The following is a 19,388-nucleotide window of genomic DNA, read 5'->3' on the forward strand; positions in this document are numbered from 1 at the left end:
GCTTCTTGTTCCACCATAAAAATGCTGCTAACATCCTCCTGTCATGCCTTAAACTCAGTTTTAGTTGAATGATATGAGGAGAAAAAAAATGACAGAAAAGGGAGTCTGGGAAGTCCCGGCATTGCTGCCAATGGGCCGGATCTTCCTGGAGCAAAAACAAATCTTTCGTCTGCCAGTTCAAAAACAGAATTTTGCATGCCAGGATTCAGGAGGCTCTCAAAAATGGATCGGGGGTGGGGGTGGGAAGGGGGCAATAGATTTCAGACATCAAAAACAGTATGGGGTTTAGCTGAGTTGCACACCCCTAACTAAAGAGGTATCACCCTCTTATGCTTCTCCAAGAAATAGTCAAAATTTATTTATTTATTTATTTATTTATTTATTTATTTATTTATTTATTTACTATAGTTCTATACCACCCATCTCAGCCCGATGGTGACTCAGGGTGGTTTACAAAACCGGCACAATTCGATGCCACAATAATATAAACAATTAAAAACATATAAACATCCATAAAATTCCATAAACAATAAAATCAATAAAACATAAAAACATAAATCCTTCGTATCTAATTTCCAGAATCTTTATCCGATTGCAATTGTCCAGCCGTTCCGAGGTCAAGTAATTATTTACTACATTGCATTTGAGAAAGCCTGCTCATGAAGCCAGGTTTTGATTTTTTTTTTCAGAATGTTAGGAGAGTGGGAGACAATCTAATATCTCTGGGGAGGGCATTCCATAGCCGAGGGGCCACCACTGAAAAGGCCCTATCTCTCGTCCCTGCCAACCGAATCTGTGAAGAAGTCGGGACAGAGAGCAGGGCCTCTCCAGAAGATCTTAAAGTCCTGGATGGTTCATAAGGAGAGATACATCCAGACAGTTAAGCAGGGCCAAAAAAATGAGTCAGAAGCATTCCTCTTACCCCGATAGGAAATCAATAGTATCTCAGTACAACAAGTCATAAAAAGGGAGATAAATCTTGAAGTCATCTATTTTATTTCTTTAATCAGTCCTGTTTATGAGTCAGAAAACAGAGGGAGTGCCCTTCCTTCTCCTTGTGGAGTCTGTCAATGCAGCTTCTGCAAGTGTCCCAGGCTGAAGGAGAAAGGGACCTCGGGATCAGCGTGGGATGACGGAGAGCTGGTAAAAGGGTGGGATGTTGGCAAAGCCACTTTTTTGAAAAGCAAGGTCAATATCTTCGGGAGGCACAAGGGACTTCAATTGGAAATTCTGCAGGATGGTGGTGAAGAAGAGGAAAAGCTCCATACGGGCTAAAGATTCACCCAGACAGATCCGTTTCCCTGAAAGAAAAATATGATAATTTATCAGGAAATAAGGGCTGGCCCCAGGTGATGCAGCGGGTTAAACTGCTGAGTTGATGAACTTGCTGACCAAGTTCCCCAAGTTTGTGTGGTGTTTTCCCACCAGCCAGTAATCTCATTGTTTTAAATGTTTTCCCTCATAGCCAACTTGCTAGTGGTTTGTGGTTGATCTCAATCATTTGGAATACCCATTTCAAACACCTTGTTAGGGGTATTTGAATGGCCCAATTGCTCATATGAGGAAACCTGAGTCTGGTGTCTCTAAAACCAAAGGCAATCAAGATAATTTCTAAATTTGCCAATCTTGATGATGCAGATTTTGATCCCTAGAGATGCAATTCTTCGCTCCTTTGGGTTTGAAGGGAGCAATGGGAAATTTTAGCAATTTTCTTCCCACTGCAAGAAATTCTCCCCAAACTGTGCAGTCCATGAATAATATGTGTCCATGGAAGAGGATTGATTGGGTAACAAAGGTTATACAATTATGAAATATTATTATTATTATTATTATTATTTGTATTCCACCCTATCTCCTCGAGGAGACTCAGGTCGGATTCCAACATAACAACGGCAAACATTCAATGCCGTTGAATGTTTTCAGAGAAACCCCACATATGAAAACAACATTAAGAACTAACATCAAATTAAAGCCTAACACCAATAAATTAACCCAACATCATTAAATTAAACTACACGTAGTAAAAAAAAATATAATAACATAAAATCTAAACAAATTTCTACATTAATTTACAACAGCCAACTAGGGTTCACAAAACAGTGTGGTTGGTTGTTTAGACAAACAATGGTAATTGGACTTGTGTGGACTAGGAGAGTCCAAATACAAAATAGTTCTCAACCAGTATTTTCTCGTTATCTAATCCTCCTCGTTTCCATACGCTAGTGAAATGTAATCCAGAGAGTACAAGACAAAGCTCTTAACCCCCTATATTTTTGAGCATGTTTGCTGTGGGAAAATAAGAGACCGCAGTAGCAAGCCCAAAAGCAAGCATGGGATATCAAGTAAATTAACTAACAAAACTGAATATTGGAGTTTTTAGTAGAGCTCTACCTGAGGAAAAAGGCACAAAGGCATCATTCATCTTGAAGCATCCATACTCATCCAAGAAGTTCTCTGGGTTGAAAGCATTGGGGTATTTAAACATAGTAGGGTCATGCAAGACAGTGCTCAGCAATGGCAAGACCATCATCCCCTGGAAAAGGAAAGAGTTCGGAGCTCAGAATGGAGTTCGACACCAATTGTAAAAGTACAACTCTCATAATTTCATTGCATTGACTGATGTCAAACTGCATTAATTCTGCTGTGTAGATGCACCCAATATGGGATCTGTTGATCTTTCTTCTAAAAATTACCAAAGCGTTTCTTCTTAGTTGTATCACATAGAACTTGTGACTGTAACCTCTAGAGATTTGTTATTGCTTTTCAAGTGCACGATATCATTTTGGTGTACTGTATTTGGGAAATTTGGGTGCTGAACCCGCAAAAACAAGCCTGGGGGGGGGGGGGGCAGCCGAAGCGTTAGCTGATCCAGATCACAGCAGCCATTTCTTTTTGGATACTGGGGGCCTAATGGGGATTAGCAGCACTCTATCTGAAGCAGAGGCGGTGTGTGGGCAGCCTTGGAAATCAAGCAAACAGTGGCTCCTCCTCTCCTTTCTCCCCCAGCAGCCTACTCCATCCCTTCCCAAAGTCCCCCCGTCCCCCCGTCCCCAGTGCCTGCTTGAGGCAAATGGGGACTTGCTTTCCCAGCAGCCCTTTGTGTGGTGTGGGCATTGAAGGAGCCTCTGTGCTTCTTCCTGGGGCATCATGGCAGCCGAGATTTCAGTCTCTCTGTGTTTGAGAAGCGAGTTCACTGTGTCCATTCTCCTGCCCTTTTGTGACTTGGGACTTCAATTCCTAAAACACTGTCTTATGTGTTTTTTTAAAATATTATGATTTTTTTTAAAAAAATCCAAAAATCAGTGGATTTGTGAAATGTTCTGAAACCTGGCAGGCTTGCAGTCATGAATGTGGCCTAAAAGTAAGGCAAGTTTTATGATGATAAGCGTAAAAATGATGGAGAACAAGCCTCTAAAGTTTCCCCATTGGCATCAATGGACCAAAACTTACCAGAACGAAAACAAAAACCCTCTCCAGATTTCACGAGGGGGAGGGAGGGATGAAATTGTGAGCCTTCTTCTCCCTCCCCATTATAGAAATAAGTGTTAGGGGCACTGGAACACTAAAGAGGTAGGTTATCATTGCACCATTATAACAGAATATCTATCTTTCCAATATTTTATATATTGTATGATGGGTTCAGAGACTGGACTTATACCATCATGACTCATCTGCAGTATAGTAGTTGAAATGAGGAGATATTCCTATAGGTGGGATTGGATCAGAGTGGAATGTCCCATGGATCCCTTCAATTACTCGTACCCTTGTTGCCCCACTACTGTACCTTAGGGATATGATATCCTCTGAATTCAGTGTCACAAGTGACCATGTGGGCCACATTCATAGGAATGACATCACTGTATCTTTGCACTTCATGGATCACGGCATCTGTATATGGCATTTGTCGCCGATCTCCAGTGTTTGGGATACGATTACGGCCAATCACTCGATCAATTTCCTCATGCACTTTTGCTGTTAAAGGTATAAGGATAATTAACTCCTTGGGTTTCTGACTTTCAAAAGTAACTGAGATTATACTTCCAGTGAGACTAAAGGGGAACATGAAATCCCTTACTATTCATTGCAGGCCTGGTTGTGGCTTCCTCTTGTAGAGAGAGCACCATGTACTAGTTTTCCTCATACCTTGCACCTCTTCAATCATTTCTCTCCTTTCCGGTTATTTCTGAAATCACCAACTATTGGCAGGTCTCTGTAGTTTTCAAATACTATTAAGTCCAATGGGCTCTCAGTATTTGCCAAAGTTTTCATAAGCTTTGTTTGGATTTTTATATAAAAATCCAAGCAATGCAAACAAATGCTGCAGAGAACCTGAGGATCAGCGAAATGGTGGTAGGATATAACCAGGTTTACATCAATGTAAGACTTGGTTTACAGCCAAATCAAGGTGTGCTTTTTTCTAAATATTTTCAAGTCATTATTCACTCAATCTATAGACGCAGAAGATACAGGGGCTGACCTTTCTCAAATGATTATGGGGAAGTGGAAATTAGGGTGAAATTTGACCATTGAATTTGACCAGATATTGACCATGGTATCTCCTTGGAAATGTTAAAGATTCCTAGCTAGAACATATTAATCAAATCTGTAAAATTCGACATGCCTCTCTGGCCTAACTGTTAATCATATTAGCAGCAGCAGCAGCAATAATAACAGCAGCAGCAGCAGAAATACCTTGGACTTCAGAATATTTCATCAGAAGCAGAAAGCCATATCTCAAGGTGGAAGCGCCCGTCTCTGTTCCTCCAATGAACAGATTAAGAATATTGCCCTCTAAATTCTGCATAATAAATTCACTTCCTGGATTGTCTTTTTCCTGAAAGCAGGAAAGAACAAGACATAATGAGAAAATTCCAACTCTGGAAGCAAGTAGGATAGATTAAATGTTTCTTATCACATTTCCCTAAGTGAGAAAGATTATTAACAGTTAATGCAGGGCCCTGCTACCTTCATGCGCCAACAAGGTACCTTTTCCATCTGGATGAGAAAGCAATCAATATAGTCACGTAGTAAATTAGGGTCCAAGGTCTCTTGGTTCTTCTTGATTCTCTTGGCAATGAAGAGCTTCATGTCCATGGCATCATAGATCGTATTGGAGATTCCCGGAATGTAATTCAGGTAGTTGCCATAGATGTTATAAAACTACACAAGGAGAGAAACCATGCTGAATGGATAGTTGCTATATTACATCTAAGCATCAACAGGGTTTCTGTGCTAGTAGCAAAGGGAACATCCAAGACCTCAATTTTGTTCTTAATAGGATGAAACAAATATACTCTATTCAATGTATTGTCTAAGGCTGTCGTGGCCAGAATCACTGGGTTGTTGTAGGTTTTTTATCTGCATCTATGACAGGCATCCTCAGAGGAGCCCCCGGTGGCGCAGTGGGTTAAACCCCTGTGCCGGCAGAACTGAAGACCAACAGGTCGCATGTTCGAATCTGGGGAGAGGCGGATGAGCTCCCTCAATCAGCTCCAGCTCCTCATACGGGGACATGAGAGAAGCCTCCCACAAGGATGATAAAAACATCAAATCATCCAGGCGTCCCCTGGGCAACATCCTTGCAGACGGCCAATTCTCCCACACCAGAAGCAACTTGCAGTTTTTCACATCGCTCCTGACATGACAAAAAAAATCCTCCGAGGTTGTGAGGTCTGTAGGAAAATGGGGTTTATGTATCTGTGGAAAGTCTGGGGTGGGAGAAAGGACTCTTGTGTGTTGGAGCTAGGTGTGAATGTTTCATGTTATTTCAGAACACAAAAATGCTGGACCACTCTAACAACTACCATGTCAGGCTACACAGAGAAGCCATCAAAATGCACAAGCATGTGAACAGTTTCAACAGGAAGGAAGAAACCATGAAAATGAACAAAATCTGGCTCCCAGTACTAAAAAACTGTTGTTATAACATTAAATAAAGAACAAAACGCAAACACAGGGGAACTCCAGAGAAGAAACAATCAGGAACAGCTCATCGCCTCTTCATAGCTAACTTCTACATGGAACAATTTGAAAAACAAGCTCTTGAAACAGCAACCAAAAAGCCCACTATATGGTTCAGATATGTGGATGACACTTTCACCATTTGGAGCCATGGAGATGAAGAACTCAACAGGTTCCTGGAACATCTGAACAGCATCCACCCTAACATCCAGTTCACTATGGAAAAAGAAAAGGAAGGAAGACTGCCTTTTCTAGATGTCCTAGTCATCCGCAAACCAGATCAACAATTGGGTCACACCGTTTACAGAAAACCCACACACACAGATAGATATCTACATAAAAACTCCAACCATCACCCAAGTCAAAAAAGAAGCACCATCAAAGCCTTGGCAGACCGTGCAAAAAGAATCTGTGAACCCCACCTCCTCCAAGATGAACTGAACCACCTCAACTGGGCCCTACAGGCCAATGGATACTCCACCTCAGACATCAGAAGAGCTGCAAGACCAAGAACAAGCCACAAGAGTAGAGATGAAGATCCACCCAGAGGAAAAGTGTTCCTGCCATACATCAAGGGAACCACTGATCGCATAGGGAAGCTGATGAGGAAACACAACATACAAACAATCTACAAACCCACCAGAAAAATCCAACAAATGCTTCGTTCAGCAAAGGACAAGAGGGATCCTCTCACCTCTGCAGGAGTCTACCGTATACCATGCAGCTGTGGACAAGTCTACATAGGGACCACCAAACGCAGCGCCCAAACAAGAATCCAGGAACATGAAAGGCACTGCAGACTACTTCAACCAGAGAAGTCAGCCATAGCAGAGCACCTGATGAACCAACCTGGACACAGCATTTTATTTGAGAACACAAAAATGCTGGACCACTCTCACAACCACCATGTCAGACTACACAGAGAAGCCATTGAAATCCACAAACATGTGGACAATTTCAACAGAAAGGAAGAAACCATGAAAATGAACAAAATCTGGCTACCAGTATTAAAAAATTCTAAAATTAAAACAGCAGAGAGAAAAACAGGCAGGGACATCTAATCACCTTTCAAGAAGAGTTTGCTCCAGGCACTGTCAGCCCATTGTATGCTAATCAAGGTGGTCAGTTGAAAAGATTCACACCTAGCCCAACTTACAAAAGCCTTTTGTCTCACCCTGGTCATTCCACAGATATATAAACCCCTTTTTCCCAGCCCGAGCAGACCTCTGAGGATGCTTGCCATAGATGCAGGCGAAACGTCAGGAGAAATGCCTCTAGAACATGGCCATATAGCCCGAAAAAACCCACAAGAACTGAGTGATTCCGGCCATGAAAGCCTTCGACAACACATATCTACTGTTTGTAGTGGGGGTTATGTATGCCAAGTTTGGTCCATCATTTGTGGGCCATGCAGTGGCCTGTAAAAGTGGCAGCAAATCAGAAAGCTGCCACATGCACACATACACCACCCACATGCCACATACAGTGGAGTGAGAGCAGTGAGAAAGAAAAATATTGTGGGTGAGGTGTAGGAGGATAAAGTAGGGGAAAAAGAGAGAACACTCATATAGAAAGAGAGAAATATTATCGTGGAAAGCAAAAGAAGAGGAAGAGCACCTGGATAGGCGATGGGATCACAAGAGCATGAGGATTTGTGGCGTGAGGATTTTTTAAGCAAATCATTATATTTTAAATTAAACTTATTTTGAATCTGTTGGCTACAGTATCACCATCAGTCAATAAAATGGAAGCTGGAATTGAGACCTACTCCTTTATTATCCTAGAAGGTCAAAATTATGGTAGTGAAAACTAGTTGACTTGGCTTTCCGCACCAAGAATTACAAGATCGTCACAAAGGGAGCCTTTGACAAAATGAACGGGACAAGAATGAGCAACAAAAAAGGTGAATGAGTGCTTAGGTGAGAACAGGAAATGGAGCAGTGAGAAAAAAAATATTGTGGGTGAGGAGGAGAAAATACAATAAAGAGAGAGAACATACATGTGGAAAGACAGAAAGATTATCTTCATAGAAAGCGGAAGAAGAAGAAGAGCACCTGGATAGGTGATTGAATCACAAGGCCATAAGGATTTGTGGCTGAATACCTGAGATGAACATCTAGGTATGTGAGAAAGGAACAGGAAAACCTCAGGGAAATGATGAAGACAAATGGTTTTGTAATCATTTAACCTGAGCATTACTGCAAAAGGAGTACCTGGGCCCACAAGGTGCTCATCTCCCATACAAATTTGTTTGTCATCACCATGAGTGCCTGGAATTCTTTGTCCTCATAGTCAAAACGCTTCCCAAAAATAATAGAGCAAATGATGTTGGAGAATGCACGGCTAAGGAAGAAGGTTGGATCGAAAGGATTTTCTGTGCAGTAAAGAAAATGAATGAACAATCAGTCCACAGAAGGTCTTTCTGATGACAAGAATAGAACCAAATACACACTATGTCCACTAATTAACAGGCCCATAGCCAGACATAAAATTGGGGAGGGGGAGTTGAAACATTTTTAGTGAATCATGAAGAGTAGGTCCATAACCCAAAATAATTGAAATTATACTATTCATGCTATATTTTATTAAGACTTAATTAAATCAAATTTGTATTTCAGTTACAAAGTTTCAAGTCTTTAAAAAACCTGAAAATGGCTCTTAATTGGTAATTAGAAAATGACTCTTAATTTCTGCCCAAGTGTATTATCACAGTTTTCAAGTATTTCCAACAGACGATGTTGGAAATTGTCTGTTGGAAATACTTGAAAACTGTGTCAATACACTTAGGCAGAAATCAGACTCTATCGATAGACTTCAGTGGACACTCAAGAGTGCAAGTCCAGTGAGCCTTTCTTGCCCCCTTGTGCTTCTTATATGTGTTTTCAAGTGTTTCAGAGTTGAAAATGACCTTTCATGCTTTGACAAGTCTGCCTTGAACAGATGCGAGGAATCCTAACTTCTCCAGCCATAGATTTAACCATTGATCTTGCTGTGTTAAAGATCTCCTGAAATTCTTTCACATATTCTGTGCCCATCTCCCCAGCTTTTTCTAAGAGACTGTCAACATGTTATAGACTATAGAAAATGCACATATCTACTGTTTGTAATGTTTTGGCAACACGAAGGGATGAAGACGAATGCTTTCTTAGGATGTGTGTTGTTAATACAAATTCAGAACAGCTAAAGAAAGTATCAATCTTGGGAAGAAGTTTCACTGTAATATAGAGGACTCTCTTTTAGTTCTTCAAGTGTTCTCACCAACACTCCGTACAACAAAACATCATGTCACTCAACCCAACGGGTTTCACAAAGCAGTAACAGGCTGTTTGCTCTTGACTCATGGAAAAAAAATTCTATATTTTTATAGGCCTTTAATATTTTTCTTCAATAGTTCCAGTCTGATGGATGATGCTATGAAGAAATTGCACACAGATGATATTGTTCCTTGGTAGTTTCTGATGGGTAGAATGCTGCAAGTCTTTGCTAAGGTTAGATTTAGTGAGTGAGCATGGCAGTAGATGTGGTCAGCCATCAAATACTTATGTGGTATAATTGCCTCTGCACCACTAATATGACCACTGATATTAGCAGCTCCATCATAACCCTATCCACACAAATATTGCAGGTTCAGCCCATTTTTCCAGTGTTTTCAAAATAATGCCTTCAAGTCCTCCACCCGTCATATCACTGATCTTCTCAAAGCTTTTAAAGTCTTTAAAGGCTTCTCTTAATCCTGCAACTTTAACAACAACATACCTTACCGAAAGCGATAACTGTTCTGAGGTACTCACATCCAAAATTTCATCTGCAAAACAGCATTGCAACTTTTGATTTTGGACTATTTTGCTACCACAGATACCTATTTAGTAGGCCTGGGTAACAACGGAAAAATTTGTTTCTAAAATCGATTCGTTTTTTGGGGTTTTTTGCGTTTCGTTATTTAAAAGAATTCCGAAATTTTCCTTTTAAAAAGTTCGATATTTACGAAATTTCGTTATTATTAATGAATCGATTTGTTAAAATGGCGGACGCGATGCTAAATGCTCTACAAACAAAATAATTTCATAAAATAAATCAAATGAAATAATCAAATAGAATAAGATATTAAGATATTAAATAAAAAAGTAATAATATAAAGTAGCCAAAACTGAGTCAAATAATATAATGAAATAAACAATAATATAATAATAAAATTTAAATAAATATAAATAATAATAAATAATAATAATTTATAAATAATAATAATAAATATTGATAATAAATAATAAATAATATAAAATTAGATAATATATATTATAATATAAAATGAAATAAAATAATAATATATTATTATATAAATGAAATAAATAATAATATAAATATTTAATAATAATAATAATAAAATAATAATAATAAAAATAATATATAAAATTAAATAAGGAGCACTGTAAGCACTTTGTGTTGGCAAAAGGGCTGCACTGGTTGGAACTACAGAAATGAAGTGCTCGCCCTGTAGTGGGGCGAAAACAGCCACAACAACTGGGTGAAACAGGGACAAACACACACACAGGCAGAGCAGCAAGCAATGCCTCCCCGCTGCTCCCAGTTCCTTAAACCGCCCTCGCTCTCCCGAGTCCCAACACACAGCAATGAATGAATGCAAGCAAGCAAGCCTCCCGCACCTCCCGTCTCCTCACCTTCCCAGCCCAAACTGAGCACAGCCACAAAGGACAATAGATTCCACAATTGCAAGAAGTTTTTTTCTGTTTTCTTCTGCTTTCCTTTATCGTGATGATGGGTTGTATCAGGATGTTTTCCAGTGTGAATTAACAAGAGGTTTTTAGCCAAGTACAACTTGTTCCGATGGTACTTTGTTTTTTTTTTTGTTTTTTTTATGTCTATTGAAAATTTCTGTTGCATTTTCCCATCACACACATGGTTTAGCAACCAATGCACCAAGATTCTGATGGCCACCTTTACCATTAACTTCTCCTCCAAACATCACACATTACTTACAGAGTGCACCTTGTAAATGAAATAAGTAGGCTAACCAGGGAAATCTGCTGAACCATTTGGGTTGAAAACTTAGATGCCTCTTCTTATCCACACAAAATACATATCCTGGCAAGGGAGTCTATGGATTTGCACTAACTGAGTTTTCATTTGGTCATCAGAAACAGTCTTGTTCACATAAAGTCCAAGATCTAACAATGTCACAGATTCTTGTCTTTGATCCTCTCCCATGGTTTCTTTGACAGTGCTTGGATTAGACATATCAGTGGTAGGCACTTCAGTTTCCAGAGTTTCCTCAGTTTTCATCTGGTGCGCATGTTCTGGGGTCTTTATCAGTACCATTTTCTGCAATGGCTCTCAACCTGCTGCCTTAATGGCCTTCAATATTTTTCTTTTTTGCCACGAACTCAAAAATGCTCAGTTGCTTTGATAGACATTTATGCATCTTCTGGAGTCAGCTGGATGATGGGAAACACTAAATGCAATTAACAGAGCTTTAAGTCCAGAACAGCAACTCAAGCTAGCAGACAAATTGCACAGTAAGGAATGACCCACATCTGCTTTCGAAAAGAAAGCTCTGAAAGGGGGAAGAGCAAGAGAGCAGTGACATGACAACTTTCAGGTGGTTTTTAAAATAATATTTCAAAATTATTAAAGGTAATTACATGGGTAAAATTGAAACTACATAATAAAATCTATAATTGTGTTCAAATTTCACTAAAAATGTTGATTAGAATAAGAAATACAGCATTTGGAACTATCACTTATATTGCTTATATTCACTCTAAATTGGAATATAACAGCAACAACAACAACAACAACAATATTTATTTCTACCCTGCCACCATCTTCCCAGGGGGGTTCGAGTCGGCTAATATGAGGCCAAGCCCAGGAAATACAGTAATGCAAAGTAAAATACAAACAAGCAAATAATAGCATCAAAGTTAAATGCAAACAATAACAAAATATACAATAAACAAATGCAAAATAAAATGCTTGAGGAATTAAAACACAGTGGGCGGAACAAATGGAAAGGGTAAAGTTATAAAACCTTGGGTGAGATGGATAAATAAATAGAGTAATGTATCTGAGGGGAGATTCAGAAAGGGCAAACTATGAGGTTAATGTTCACTAAGGGGTGAGAGAAAGTGCATCAATAGGACAGATTTACACTGGGATGGACATGGTTTGGGGATTTGTTGTTCATTCGTCAAAGGCACACCGGAAGAGCCAGGTCTTTAGGCCAGGTCTTTAGGCCTTTCTTAAAGGCTGTCAGGGTAGGAGGTTGCCTAATTTCACTGGGTAGTGAGCTCTAAAGCTGAGGGGCCACCACAGAAAAGGCCCTCTCTCTTGTCCCCACAAGTCGAGCTTGTGATAGAGGTGGGAGCGAGAGGAGGGCCTCCCTGGAGGATCGAAGAGATTGTGCAAGTTTATAGAAGAAAATGCAGTCAGGTGGGTCTCAAATCAAATATCTAAAAATCAAGATCAGTGATCTATATATATGAGGGTTGAATGAAAATAATGCCTCCACCTTCGTAACTCCTCAACAGATGGCAGTACTAGTATGTGGCAGACACTGGCTTGTTCAGTAGACTCTCCTCTACAGTTCCATTTTGGCGGGAAGCCTTAGCATTGAACAGTAGTGTTGTTAAACTGCGAAGTATGGAACCCTGCACAGACGGTCGGTCTATGAGACTTAAGCAACATGCAGGCGAGTTTCAGGCGTCAGCATCCTGGGTACCCATTGTGCACAGATCTTCCGATAGCCAAGCAAAGCAATAATGTGACCCACATGTTCTTGTGAAATGTTGATTATGCTTGAAATTTCTCTCTGAGTGATACTTTGTCCTGATTTGTTACTCATTTGAATCTCCCTCCACTGAAACTTCAGCCAAAATCCCCTCATTGTTCCTATATCCTAGCACCAAGAAAATCCGGATCTGGCAGGCTTGCCAGACATCAACGTTTATTACAGCCAATTAAAGACAATAGAAATGGCTGGCTCGCAGGCCCCTTGGATATTTCCTATCTCCATAATCCTCTCAAGAATCCATTGTTTCCCTCTCGTCCCATCTCTCTCTCTCCTGATTTGTCAGTGAGCCAAGGCGACCAAAGCTCAGCCATTGGTCCAGGCACTCGGGAAGCGGCCAGGCCTCCTTCCAGCTGTAGCACGCCAGCCAACCATCATCGAGCCAGCAGAGGGGTGGGGAGCAGGAAATTCAAATCTAACAGCTCTGTTTCTGTATAAATAAGGCTTTTATTTGTATGCATGTTATGCTTTGCTTGGCGAATTATTGCAGCTTTGCATCCTTTCCAGCTGGATCGCAATAAAATCAACTCAGTGGCGCTTGCTTCAACTTTGGTAAGACTCTTTTGGGAACTTAGGGAAATCTTTTAATTTGCGACTTCTCTTTGCTCACCATTGTAGTGAGCCCTCTTTGGTGGCAAGACCCTTTGAAATTCCTCCTCGATTTCACTGACATGAGGCTTGCAATAAAATGTACACCTCAGTATGTGATGACAAAGTTAATGAGTGGAATTGCCTGTGCCTTTCCACTCCAATTTCAGGGGTACATTTTAAACCCTAATCTCCCCACCCCCCCCCCCCCCAACCGACTACAAGGCCTTGCTTGCTTTGGTGATTACAGTCCTTTCACTGAACAGAATGAGTTCAAGCTGTCTTTGGCACATAGCTCACCCTTTGTCTTCCGAAATTCCTCCAGCAGGAATTGGCCCTCCTCTTGGATTCGCTCTTCAATAGACCTTTTCCCCATTCCAAAACTCCTCAAGACTGTGAGGGAGAACTGGCGCATTTCCTTCCAGCGTGCTCCATTGGAAAAAGACACTCCTGAAGGCAACAAGAGATGAATGACATGACAAGCAGAAACAAGAATGGAACCATTATTGTAAATGTAATTGTGATGCCTCACCATATTCTTGGAAGGTAGGCACCAATGAAGGCGTGGTAATCCTTCCACTGAACTCTTCTGCCTTGTCTATCAGGGCCTCCTTCACAGCTTGGTGTCCACATAAGACCAGAACTGGATGTGGCCCAAAATAGACAGTGAAAACAGGGCCATATTTTTCACGTAGCTGTAGGGGAAATCAACCTTTCACATGTAGCAAAATCTTTTTGGTAGGCAAATAGGTTGTAACAGTGACTTTTGAGGTAGATGACACTGTATCATTTGGGGTCAGGTAGCTCCCTTCAATGTATGCTGAATCTTAAAGTTTCATTATAGTTTAAAACAAGCACTTGATCAGAGTAGTGATCTAATGGGATGAACATTTGGTTCCACATGCTTGAGCCATCCCAGTTGAAGTGGTGTGTGAGTTCCGCAGTATAGATGCACTCCAAGGCTCCTCCTTCTACACTGCAATATAATGCAGATTATCAAAGCAGATAATCCACATAATCTTTTTTGAACTGGATTATATGAGTCTACTTTGCAATATCATTCAGCTAATGTAGCTAAATCTGGATTTAATTTGGCAGTGTAGAATTGGCCTAAGAGTTTTTAATATATATATTTATTTATTTTAGGACATACACATACATAAACACAACAGTTACAAGTCTCACCACCACCACGAGGATTATTTTCTTTCACATATTAATCCTTTTGGAGAGAAGTCTTCTAGATTTATGTACTGTATAACATTTGTATTCTATTTCTTATGGCCTGATCTCTAGACTTATTCATAATATAATTCTTGACCTTAAAGATTCAAAATGTAATGAAAATAGAATGCAAGAAGTTGAAGAAAGATGGAACCAGGTCTAGAATGGGCATAAGAGTTCTCTAATATTCTCTCCTGAACATGTGGTCATCTACACTGTAGAATTGATCCAGGTTGACATCACTTTAACTGCAATGACTCAATGCTATGGACTCAAGGGAGTTTAGTGAGACACCAGCACTCATTAGCAGAGGAGGCAAAAGACCTTGTAAAACTAAAGCCCCCAAGATCCCATAGCATGTCAATTAAATCATAATCACTAGAGAACTCTAGCAAATAATTCTAAGTCCCTCACCAAACTACAAATTCCAGCTTTCCGCAGAGTGGAGCCATAGCAATTAATGGAGTATCACACTACAAATCTCAGATACTAATCCAGACAAAGAATAGTATTTGCACTGTGAGGTGTTCTTTAGCATAGATGTGAGTCTTACCATAAACAACGCACTACAAGACAGAGGGAAGATAACATTTTGTCCAGAGATATATATGCAAGAATATCTAGAAAAGTTTAGGGTTGCCCTTGGAAAGACGTTCTTCTCAGTTCTTATTTGTTACAGATTATAACCATGCAATAGAAGATACAAAGAAAGAAGAAAGACAAAGAAAGTAAAGAAAAAGATAAAGAGGATAAAGATAGGTTCCACTCTTCCAAGCACACTTCTTTCCACAAGAAATCCTTTCGGATCATTAAACATAAATGTCTTTTTTCCCCATAAAAGGTCTGATAGAGTCCAAAAAGAGTCCATACCTTGAGAAGAGATTTTAAGGTTTCAGCTGGCTTGATTTGCAGGAAATTCCCAATCAGGGGCAAGGGAGTGGGTCCCGGAGGAAGTCTCCCCTTGTGCAGTTGTTTCCTCTTAGATGATATGAGCAGATGGCAAGAAATAAAGACAACAAGAAGGAGAATGAATGTACCAGCCCATTCCATGGTTGTCAACTGTTCTTCTCTTTTGGCAGAGTACAAACACCAGCCTCATTGAGCTGGGGCTTTCTGGCGTTGTTTTGAGGTTGGTTGGGCAACGCCTTCTGTGTTTCATAACTGCTGAGACCTGGAGCACAAGTCAGCAGTAAGAGAAGACAGAAACCAACCATATTGACCATTAATCTGTGGAACAAGGAAAAATACTGTTTATTCCTTCACGTCAAGGGATTGGACATGAAAGCTCTTGTGGTCTCTTCCAACTCTAGGATTTTGTAACAGTTTCTTTCCTGATAAATCAGTGTTGTGGATATTTTGTCCAGAAGGTATATGTGTTTTAATGTTTGTACTACCCATTTTCATTAGCTTTAAATTTTTCATAGGATGATAAACCTCTGACAAAAACAAGGAGACATTAATGGCAAAGTCTGACTGTGGGATTTAAAAGGTTTTCCACCCAAGGTTGAAATTGGGGTTCCTGACCCTTTGCTAATATTTGCAGGAATTTAAAAAGTACTCAGAAGGTTCCTTCAATCTTTCGTTGTTGTTGGCACAATAAAACCTGTGCACTTGTTGAGAGCCACAGTTTGAGAAAATGTACAGCTTTCCAAAATAAAATGTGGATTGTTTTCATTGTCATATTTTCACTCTGTCTGCTTTGAGTGCCTGGGAGGGGAAATGGCAATGGGGATTATTTGGTGGCTCCCCTCAAAGAAGCACTGAAAGTGTTGTGGGAGCCAGTGCTTCTTTAAGTTTCAGACAAGGTTCATGTCTTAGAGAACAGGGCGAATCCTTTTGTGTTGTAAGAGTTGATACTATATATAAAGAAATACACATAAATACACACATCTGCCCTCAGCTTATACCTGAGGGTACCTTAGAATCTCTAATGCAGTAACAAGAACAAAGGTTGGCAAAGTACCTGGACCAGATGGTATCATGACAGCCTATTACAAATGGAGAATTATAGCCTATTGCAGATGGAGAATAATCACTTACCTCCTAATGTTTATTCTGATGGCAGAAGTACCACTGAGAGCCATCTGAAATGAAATAATATTGAGGTAAAGAAATATCTATTCCTAAATTGGGTTCATTCTAAGAAAACCAATAAATGCACAAAGGTCTGTGCAAGAGAAGGAATGGAGATGAAGGGGGAATAAGAAGGCAGTCCATTGCCTCAGTGAATTTTGATGGTCTCCTTAGATATAATGCTATTTCTGAAATGTCCAGACTGTTTCCAAAAGGCAATCGCTCACCTCAAGAAGAGAGTTTATGGTTTGTGATTACTTGATCTGTGGAAATTCCCAAACAAAGGCAGGGGAGTGGGTCCCCAAGGAGGATTCCCCTTGTGTGATATTCATTCTAATTCAGTTCCACATAATTTATCAATTGTGGGTTTCTTTGATAGGATGTAATGGTTTAGAAGAAAATATGTTGTTCAGTATATTCTGCCTGTGAGATTCGCTCAACTCTTCTCTGATTAAGTCAAATTCACTCAGCTCTTCTCTGATTAGCAAGTACTTTGACAGTTGTCTCCAAAGGAAAAGATATGGATTTGCAGTTTGTTGTTTCTGAAGATAAAAGGATTTGCTTTCATGGATCTTAGGAATGAAGACCCACCACAATGTAACCTAGAGTTACATTACAACTCTGCTAATCCAGATTTATACTCTGTCAGAGCCTTTACTGGATCTCTGTGTAGACGTGCTGCACTTCATTGCGTTGAGACACAGTAGCATTCGCATGAGAAAGTATCCAAATCCCATTCTGAATTGTTGATACACTGACCACTTCAAGGGTATTTTCAGTCAAATATGTTGTTATGCAGCATTCTCCTGTATCCATAGTATGTAACACAACCTGTTTGTTCTGCCCGCCCCGTGACCTCTAAACCCTGCTATGCAGACAACCAATGAATATAGGACTCATGCTAGACAAGGATACGTTATTAGTGAAAGCTATCAGTTATCAATTATGGTCAAAAATCCAACTAGTAAAGTAACAACATATAAGGTAAATTACTGATAGTTGGGAGAATGAAAAAGGAATATCAATGCTATTTTAAAAAAAACCAATGTAGTATAACATTTATTTACTAAGTTTCTTCATAGCTGATAGGATAAGATAGGAAAGGTAGATAACAAGAAAGAAGGATATAATGATGTGGAAGCAAAAATGTTGACTGCTCTGTCTGTGAGATAAAAGTCAAATTTGCTCAGCTCTCTCCCTGTTTAATCAGAGCTGTAGCTATTGGGTCCATAGGAGATATGGATTCACAGTTCATTGTTTCTGCAGATAAAAGGCTTACTTTTTTTGAATTATAGGAATGAAGATCCAAGGCTGCTGTGTAATCCTAAACTACAATGCAATTCTTCAAATACATAAGTATACTATGTCAGAACCACTATTAGATCTCAGTGCAGATACGCTGGATTGTGTTGTGTTGGAGATACAGCAGCATTTACATGGGGAAATAACTATCTTGTAAAACATTTGGATATTGCAGACCAGCTTAAGGCCTCTTGGCTTATTGTTACACCATACACACGCTGCTAACATCCTCTTGTCATGGCGCACAACCCAACACTTCTTGTTGTTAGATAGCAATATTGCAGGTTTCTCAGATGTACATTGATCAGATTGGTAAAGAGTATAAGGGGGATGGGGACATTAGATGTATATACTTAAGATTAAGGTACATTTGGTTATAAGTTGGCGATACCTACTTTCTCTCTCCATACTTGCATATTTATAATTTTTCTCGGACTAGATGTATAGTGTATGTTGTGTTTATGTTCGTGGACCACCAGTGTCTGCAAGAATGAAAATATGTCCGTGGCCACACCATTACTACACCATTGCCTCAAAACAAGAGCGACTGTTCTCGCAAAACCCTCTTATGGTGCTGAGGCAATGGGGATGCCAGGAGGGGAGAGGCCGACAACCTACGAAAGATTACTATTACCACATCAGCTCTAAATTAGTAAATATGATTTTCTGTGGGTGAGCAGATGGAGACTACTGGATGGCATATGCTCTGTATCAGAAACTAGAAATAGAACTAGAATCAGCAATTTTCTGAATCAGCACACCAAATAACCAAACTGAATGTAAAGTTGAGCAAAAACTAATTTGTTACTGTTTTGGTACTAACGATGTAGAGTGGTCCCTGACCAAAGTGGCCCCTGTTCAAGTGATCCCTAGTCAAGAGGTCCTTGGTCAAAAAAAAGGCTGGGAACCACTGCTTTAATTTTGTCTGTTTTGATAAAGCCAATTGGCTTTTGTATTAAACTTAAGCTTTTCTTATGGAATTTAACCTTGGGAGTCTGATTCTGGTGTCAGTTTCAGTTGATTATGCCATCTTCACATCAAAAATATTGGTTAAACATCTCTGACATTAAAACTTTCTCACTTCCGCTATATCAGCTATTGCAATGCAAATTGGTGGAAACGTAGCTAATGATAGTGTTAATAAATAGTCAAAATTTGGTTGAGATAGTGCTTGTGGTTCTGGAGGGACTCTTAATTTTGCTTCTCAAAGACTTTGCATGGGGATTTGGCTAACTAGTTAAAATTCAGGAGTAAGCCCCTTTTTTTAACCCGAAATTTTTCGGTGGTAGTTTGAACCCATAAACCATCCCCACCCCCACTCTCAGCTTGGCCACAGACTTGTCTGGAACAGTATATCTTGAATGCCCAACCAACCTGAATGCTCAGATTGGCCCAAATGACACTAACACTGTTATTCAAATATAGGACAAAGCAGTTC

General features: G+C 39.9%; 1 protein-coding gene across 1 annotated transcript; it reads right to left on the reverse strand.

Moving 5' to 3' along the window:
* Positions 1-408: 408 nt before the first annotated feature.
* LOC137094920 (cytochrome P450 2G1-like) lies at positions 409-15,705 on the reverse strand. Its single transcript, XM_067460914.1, has 9 exons — positions 15,446-15,705; positions 13,884-14,046; positions 13,652-13,801; positions 8,175-8,335; positions 4,987-5,160; positions 4,693-4,834; positions 3,785-3,972; positions 2,392-2,533; positions 409-1,301 (listed from the first exon to the last, which is right to left on the reverse strand). Exons 1-9 carry the CDS (start codon positions 15,623-15,625, stop codon positions 1,120-1,122), a joined length of 1,482 nt encoding a protein of 493 aa, XP_067317015.1. The 5' UTR covers positions 15,626-15,705; the 3' UTR covers positions 409-1,119.
* Between the last annotated feature and the right edge of the window lie 3,683 nt (positions 15,706-19,388).

The sequence above is a fragment of the Anolis sagrei genome, chromosome X, assembly GCF_037176765.1.
Source record: "Anolis sagrei isolate rAnoSag1 chromosome X, rAnoSag1.mat, whole genome shotgun sequence".
NCBI lineage: Eukaryota > Metazoa > Chordata > Lepidosauria > Squamata > Dactyloidae > Anolis > Anolis sagrei.

Bases quoted from the DNA above. Each gene is read 5' to 3' on its own strand.
- LOC137094920 (XM_067460914.1), bottom strand. From the start codon at position 15,625: ATGGAATGGGCTGGTACATTCATTCTCCTTCTTGTTGTCTTTATTTCT. The intron at 13,802-13,883 runs GTGAGGCATCAC...TGTTGCCTTCAG, and splicing joins GCCTACCTTCCAAGAATATG to GAGTGTCTTTTTCCAATGGA. The intron at 5,161-8,174 runs GTACTCCTTTTG...CTCCTTGTGTAG, and splicing joins TGAGCACCTTGTGGGCCCAG to TTTTATAACATCTATGGCAA.